Below are 7,453 nucleotides of genomic sequence, written 5' to 3'. Positions count from 1 at the left end.
AAACGGTGACCCAAGCGTCCCATGGCTTTGGGGGTCGATGAAGGGTCAGTGGGAAAGTGGGGACGTGGTGAGAAAATAGGCTCCCAGAGGAAGGGACCTAAGCAGCAGAGAGCGGAAGGTAGGGACAGGCTTTGCATCTGCTAAGGAAGGCGTCAGGGAGGATGAAGCAAGCAGACAGACACCTGAGAGCCACATGGGTACAAGGAATCTGCACGCCCATCCGACATGCCCGCTTTTATTAAGTGACCCCACACGCCAAACAGCCGCTTCCTCCCGAGTCCCTGTAACCCACAGGCCTACGACCCGGCAGTGCCGTGGAGCACGGGCCTCAGGGAGTAGGCCTTGCGGTCCTAGGCAGGACAAGGGGTCACGACTTGGGTGAGGTCAGGACTGACAGTCTCCAGAGTCCACGTTGTGACTGCAGTGCCATCCTGTGCTCAGAGTGCCCAGGCTGAGGGTGATGGGGGTTCGTGGCAGCGAAGTCCCTCAACACTCCACACCATAGCGATCAAAGTGACGCAGCAGCAGGCCGATAGCAAGGTGCACGGTGCCACCGGCGGCCGTGTGCAGCCGGTAGCGGTCGGCGCCGCTGTAGATGGTGTCCGCGTGCAGCAGCTGCGGCCCGCCGCCCACGAAGGCCCGCGCCAGCTGCTCCCGCCAGCTGCCCAGGGGCCTCCACGTAGGGCAGTCCAGCTGGTGAGTGCCTGGGCTGCTAGGCACGTGGCAAAAGCCATAGCCAGCAAGCTGGCATCGGCCAAAGCTGTCCTGGGACCACACCTGGAGATGGAGTCGAGGCCAGCCTGCAGGACAGGAGTGGACAGAGAAAGGAAGGACAATGAGCGGAGGCAGACACCTGCTCCTGGCTTCCCACCTCGACCTTGGCCCAGTTCCTTTGCCTTTGATTACTGCCTTAATTTCCTCCCTGGGTTCCCACCCCATCCATGACGCACAGTGGTCACAGGGATCCACTGACATCTATATTACCCTCCTGCTCCAAACCCTTCCATGGCGCCTCTGGCCACCGTACATAATCCTACCTCTTGAGTGTGGAAATCACTTCAAGCCTGGCCTCTGCGGACCCCCTCTGTGGGGTCCTCTCCCTGTGAGTGGAACCCACTGCTCCCCCAGGTCGGGACCTCTGCCTAGACCCCTTCCGAGCTGCCCTCTCCCTCACCTGACTCAGTTCCCCTTCTACCTCACTGCGATCCTCTCCCCTTGGTGGGTTCCTAGTGTCCTCAAAGCACAGCAGTTACCGTGCTTGGAGATGCGGCCCGTCTCCAAGAAGCTGGGGACACAGCAGTGAACACAGCAGACAAAAATTCCTGCCCCTGGAGCTGCCATCCTAGACAAGCAGCGTAGTAAATAAGTAAATGACAGGGTGTGTCAGATGGTGATAACTGCTCTGGCGGAAAACAACGCCAGGGAGGGAGGGGTGGGGATGCAGCTTGGGAAAGCAGGGATAAAGGAAGCTTTATCAACGGTGACACAGGGATAGAGGACCAGGGTGGTGTTCAGCTGTAATGCCAGCAGGAGGATCCCCTGAAGTTCAAGGCTAGCCTGGGCTGCACAAGGACTCCTGGAGCAACCAGGGCTGGAAAGGAGGAACTTACTTGGAAGGGTGACATTCTGGGGCCCGCTTGGGATTCTGAGGCTCCACACTAGCCGGGACTAAGTTCTGAGACTATCTCAAAGGCAAATAAACCAGGCAGGAGGCAACGTGTACATAAATGCTCACAGGAGCGGGCCATCTAAGCACCTAGGGGTAAGAGATCACAGCCAGCGCTCTGAAGGAGGAGCTAGCCTGGGGCCAATGTGGCTAGAATGGGGAATCATGGGGAGAAAGGTCAGAGGTGACAACCAGATTCCACAGGGCCATGTGCTGCCAGGAAAGACTCCAGCTTCTACCCTGAGGGACAGAACTCCTGGAAGGTTCTGTACAGAGGAAGAGCATGGTCAGATGTAGGTCCTCCCAGGGTCCTGCAGGGTGCCAAAGGCTGGGAGCACAGGAAAGACTGAAAGAAAGTGCTGCAAGAATGGTCTAGTGGGGAGAGATGGGCAGGGCAGGCACAGGGCGGGAAGTCGGTGAGAAACAGAAGTCAGGATGTATGTCAAGTGGGCTTTTAGAGCCAGCAGGGTTTACTGTGAGCAGAACTAGACACTAAGAAGAAATCAAGGAGGAAGTCAGCCTGAGGTCAGGACTGAAGAGGCGAAGGTTGATTTCTCTGCCTCAGCCTCCAACATTATCACCCACACAGAAACCAGTAGGATTGTTCAGAAGCAAAGTCAGATCCATCCTTTTCTTCCTGGGCTCCTAGACCCTTCAGAGATGATCGTAGGTCCTTTGCAACCAAGGCTGTCCATTCTGCTCCCTACAGCCTCATCCCTGCTCCTCTCCACAGTAATCAGGTACCTGGCTCTGGATCTCCACCTCCACTCCGCTTCTATCTTTGTCCTTAGGCCTACTTAGCTTCCCTGGCCTTCCACCGATCTCTAACAGCTCTGCCCTTTCGGGTCTATGACCAAGCAGAGCAGACTTCTGAGTTCCTATGGCCTCTGTGCTGGCCCCATCTGGAAACAGGTCTACTTATACATAGAGTGGAACCCCTGAAGACAGGACTTGGCGGGTCCTGTCTTAACTGGGGTGTCCCTGCTGGGCAGGCACAGGCTGGGCAGCACAGGCTGGGTCAGCAGTACTGACATTGCTGAAATGCACAGGCCCTTTCCCGGAATCTGCTGCCTTTTTAACAGAAAAGCTGCGCTGATCCGATACCCTCTGGCCTCACATACTCACTTCCCCTTTTAGCAGGGCCTCTGCCTGTGTGAGCACCAGCAACTGGCCCGTCCCCACCCCCTCCCTCACCCCACCTAGGCTCTACCCTTTCCAGCCTCCTCTATGCCTTTACTGGAAGGCAGTGTCCCCTCCCACTTGACCCCCACTTCCTGATATCCCCCCTACCCCAACCTGTGTTACATTCCACAGGCCTAGGCTTTTCTATAGCTCAGGTCAGGCTGCAAATCCACCCCTCTGGAGGAGGCTGAGCCAGGAAAGGGGCTTACTTTAAAGCATGGGGAGCAGGGGCAGCCATGGCATTCCAACGCCAGCTCTTTCTGCTTTGACTGGCCCCACCCACCCCTCTGTCTGTACCCACCTTGGAGACCTTTGGTAGCGAAGTGCAGGTCAATAGGGTGGGACCAGTAAGCCATGTCGCCTATCTGGGGTGTGTCTACTTGTGTTTGGCCTTCCCGGACACCCGACAGGAGCTTCCATGCAGCCCCTGTAATGAGAGCCAGGATGGATAGGGCCGGAGGTGAGCGGCAGTCTTCAGAAGAGGACCTACTGTGGCTACACGGGTGCTTCCCGGGCATCTGGGAGGGGGTCACACAGTGCAGACCCCGCAGCCGAACCTCTGGCCTCAGCTCTTGGCCCTGAGTGTACACCTGAAATCTCAGCACTTGGGAGTCCGAGGCTTTCCTGGGCTGCCTGACGGGTTTCAGGTCAGCAGGGGCTACAGTGTGGGTCCCCGTCTCTAAAGGAAAACTGGGGGGAGATGAAGAGCATGTGAGAGAGGATAAACCCTGGTGATGGTGGTGCACACCGCTAGTCTTGGCACTCGGCAGGCACAAGCAGGCCAACCTCGCTGAGTCTGAGGCCAGCATGGTCTGCAGAGCAAGTTCCCAGGACAGCAGGGACCAAAACAAATAAACAAAATCAATCAATCAACCAAACAAGTAGCTCCTGGCCCTGCTCACTTCTGTATTTTACATTTGGCAGGGTTGGGGATGGAACCCAGAGCACTAAATACGCAGGAGCTCTCTGGCAACACGCTGCAGTTCCCAGGCCCTAGTCTTCCCTTCCTCTGTTGCTCGGCTTTAGGCAAATTCCTTCTCTCTGTGTTTCCCTATCTGCATAGCAAGTGACAAACAACACTCTCACAGTTTTTCAGAGGGCCCTTACCAAGTATGGAACATTAAGTTTTGTTTGTTTTTCCAGACAGGGTTCTCTGTGTGGCCCTGGCTGTCCTGGACTCACTTTGTAGACCAGGCTGGCCTTGAATTTACAGAGCTCTGCCTGCCTCTGCCTCCCCAAGTGCTGGGATCACAGCCCACCACGCTGGGCTGGACTATTAATTTTTAATATATTATTCATCTGTTAATCTTCATGCACGCTGCTGGGGAGTGATCCAGAACCTTGTGTGTACTGGGCGCATGTTTTACTGATGAGCTATATTCCAAGTACCAATATCTTCCCTTTTTGAGACAAGGTTTCACGTAGCCAAAGCTAGCCTCAGGCCTCTTATGTGGCTAAGAATGACTGAGCTTCTTCTGATCCTCCTGACCATGTCCCCAAGTGATGAGATTCCCGACACCCCCACATTTAGAGACCTACTTCAAAGGCTAGAGACGGGGTACCCCGGGAGCACATCCTGGCCCCAGGGAGGAGTAACAAGAACAATGTGCAAGCACTGGCTGTTCAATGGCAGGTGCTAAGTCCCGCCCACCCAGCCCAGCTTTCGGACCCCTCACCATCAACACAGGCCTGGGTCCTGTCACTCCCCTGATCTCCTCTGCCACCCTCAAGCCCCGGTGATCCCATTCCTGCTCCCTTGCCTCTTGGCAGTGGCTGCACTTTCTGCCTGGATGACCTATTTCTGGCCTTTTCATCCTCTGCCCAATTCAGGCGCCACTTGCACAGAAAGGCTTTCTTTGATCTCTCACCTCCCTATCCCAAATCGATCCCTGTTACACCACTGTTTCTTCTCTTCCTAACACTTAAAATGACCTTGTCATTACTTTCTTCTCTCTGAGACAGGGTCTCTTGCCATGTAGCTCAGGCTATCCCCGAACCGTAAGACCTCCCGGGTGCTGGAGATGTGTGTCACCACACCCAGCTTTGCTTCTGGCCTGAGGACTAAGTGTGTGTGTTCTATCTCGCAGCCCCGTATCCTTAGGGGCTGTGTTTTCGGTGGGTAATCTGAAAGAAAAGGGTTAAAAAAAAAAAAAAAGCAGACAGTAGGGCCCGAGCCAGCAGTTCCCTGCAGGGTTGGGGAAAGGACGCGGAGCTGTAGGCTGTGGAGCTGACTGGGTTTGGGGTGGGGACGAAGCAGGCCTGAGGAAGGTACCTGTGTGAACGCCCCACTTGCAGAAAAGGCTGCTTTCAGGGAAACCGGTGGCCCCTAGGATCTGCCCGATCACGTGCACTTCAGCCATGGCTCTAGGAGGGGAAAAATTCAATCACAACCCTAGGAGGTACGAGTATTATTATTTCCCTCAGATAGCTGGGAAAGCGGAAGCGCATCCACTGAAAAGAGCGCCGCGATTCCACGCTAACTCCACCAATGACAGTGCTGTCTTCACGGACACAAGCCACCACCCCAGAGAAGCCCAACAAAAAACGGGGAAGACACCCAGAGGCGCGCGCTGGGAGCCCGCAAACACCAACCAAGGCTCGGACCCCTGGGAAGCCCCGCCCACACGCCCAAGGCCCCGCCCCGTCGCGGCCGCGCTGCCTGGGGCGCTTGCGCCTCGGGTGCGGGGACGCGCTAGCTCCGCCCCCGGGCGTGGCGCATGCGTGTTTCCCACCTCCGCGTACCCGGCCGTTAAAACGAAGTCCGCCGCGGGGACGGCGGTCCGTGGGCCCGGCCGGCCGCTTCCTCTTCGCAGGCGCCGGCCGCGACACGCTCTCGCCTCACCCGGGCCCTTCCGCGCGGAGGGAGCCCTGAGGTAGACGCCTCCGCGGCCGCGCTCTCCTCGGGAGCCCCGGTTGTTGCTGGGGCAACAGCAGGCTCCGCCCCGCGTCCGCCCTGCGCGCTGCTGATTGGTGCTCCAGGTGCCTCTGGGGCGGGGCGTCGTCGTGATGGACGCGGTCCTCCGGTCTAGCCGGACCCCGGAGTCGGGGCCGTGGCGGGGCGGCTCCGCTGCAGCTGAGGAAGTTTGAGCGCCAACTGTTTCCTCTCCGTATCTTCTTCACACCATAGGAAAAGCTGTTGATGCTGTTTGCTTCCTTAAAAAGCAAAACAAAGCCGGGGCTGGAGGAGGGCCTGCTGCGCTTCCAGAGGCCAGGAGTTCGGTTCCCAGCGTCCTGGAAGTCCTGCTCCGGGGAGACCGCAGTGTCCTGACTTCCCAGAGGACCCACACACACGTGGCACACGTAAATAATAAAAGCAGGTCATACAAAAAGAAAGGAAGAAGCCCTTCTGCAAAACAAACAAACTCCCTTTTCTTAAATGGTTTTTCCACTGGGAGTCAAATTTTAAAATGCTATGATAAATACGGTGGCTTATGAGAGACTGAGGCAGGAAGGTTGCGTCAGGGTCAGAGCCAGCATAGGCTGTCGAGTGGGTTTCAGGTAGATAGCTTTTGAGGGGACAACCTTGGAGGTTGGTGAGTTAGCTTCTGGGCTCTACCCCCAAACACACACACACACACAATCCTTCCAATTTCCAGTGTATGTGCTACCAACACGAACACCACCTTTTTTGTTTATTTCTTTGCTTTTTACATTTTTGTATTTGCATGGGTGTCTGCGCGTGGAATTTCGGAAGCGTGTGGTGATTTTGGAGGAGCAGCCATATTGTTTTCCATGGCAGCTGTTTATGGCTTCAACCCTTGTGTTTCTCACCCGGGACTCCTCTTGGAAACACAAGGTCTAAGTCGCCCTTTTCAAAAATAACATTTTTCTAAGCATTATGTACAGAAAAGTGCACAGGTAGTAAATGGACATCCTGATGAATTTCATACGCCAAATCCACCTGATACGAAAAAGGAAGCAAGGTGTGGAGGCTGTAGGTAGGTTTCATAACTGATTCCTCAGGACGGAAACATTCCACGCAGGACAAAGACTCTAGGAAGCAGGAAGCAGGCTGGAGAGAGGGCTCTGTCAAGAGTGTGTGCTGCTCTTCCTGAGGACCTGGGGACTGCCACCTGTGCCCAGCGGCTACAACTATCCGTAACGCCAGGTCCAGGAGAGCTGGCCCAGCACCATCTTCTGGCCTCTGTGGTACACCCACACCCACATAAAATAATCTTTTTTTTTTTTTTTTTGAGACAGTGTCTTGGGGTTTCATTGCTGTGAAGAGACACTGTGACCTCAGCAACTCTTATAAGGAGTGTAATTTAATTGGGGCTGGCTTACAGTTTCAGAGGTTTCCGCCATTGTCCTCACGGTGGGAAGCGTGGCAGCGGGCAGGCAGACGTGGCACTGGAGGAGATGAGAGTTCTCCATCTTATCCACACTGGGCATAGCTTGAGCGTAGACCTCAAAGCCTCCACAGTGACGCACTTCCAGTAAGGCCACACCTCCTATCAGTGCCTCTCCCTGTGGGCCAAGCATTGGAGCACAGGCACCAATGGGGGCCATTCCTGTTCACCACACAGCCTCTCCATGTGGCCCTGGCTTTCCTGCTCTGCCTCCAGAGTGCTGAGATTAAAGGCATTCACCAGCACACCTAGCTAA

The 7,453-nt window shown here is 55.7% G+C and overlaps 1 protein-coding gene across 4 annotated transcripts; it reads right to left on the bottom strand.

The window, feature by feature from the left end:
- Window positions 1-198: 198 nt before the first annotated feature.
- B9d2 (B9 domain containing 2) lies at window positions 199-5,816 on the bottom strand. Of its 4 annotated transcripts, none has more exons than XM_060366446.1 (5): window positions 5,581-5,816; window positions 5,121-5,212; window positions 3,150-3,275; window positions 1,254-1,342; window positions 199-800 (listed from the first exon to the last, which is right to left on the bottom strand). In XM_060366446.1, the coding sequence occupies exons 2-5, from the start codon at window positions 5,206-5,208 to the stop codon at window positions 438-440; spliced, it is 666 nt and encodes a 221-aa protein (XP_060222429.1). In that variant the 5' UTR covers window positions 5,209-5,212; window positions 5,581-5,816; the 3' UTR covers window positions 199-437. The 4 variants fall into 4 exon arrangements, with proteins under 4 accessions (XP_060222429.1, XP_060222428.1, XP_060222431.1 ...); XM_060366445.1 differs by having other exon boundaries at window positions 5,591-5,815; XM_060366448.1 differs by lacking the exon at window positions 5,581-5,816 and adding an exon at window positions 5,441-5,459.
- Between the last annotated feature and the right edge of the window lie 1,637 nt (window positions 5,817-7,453).

The sequence above is a fragment of the Meriones unguiculatus genome, chromosome 14, assembly GCF_030254825.1.
Source record: "Meriones unguiculatus strain TT.TT164.6M chromosome 14, Bangor_MerUng_6.1, whole genome shotgun sequence".
In the NCBI taxonomy this organism is placed as follows: domain Eukaryota; kingdom Metazoa; phylum Chordata; class Mammalia; order Rodentia; family Muridae; genus Meriones; species Meriones unguiculatus.
The sequence above is the reverse complement of the archived record's forward strand: the minus strand, read 5'-3'. Positions and strand labels throughout refer to the sequence as shown.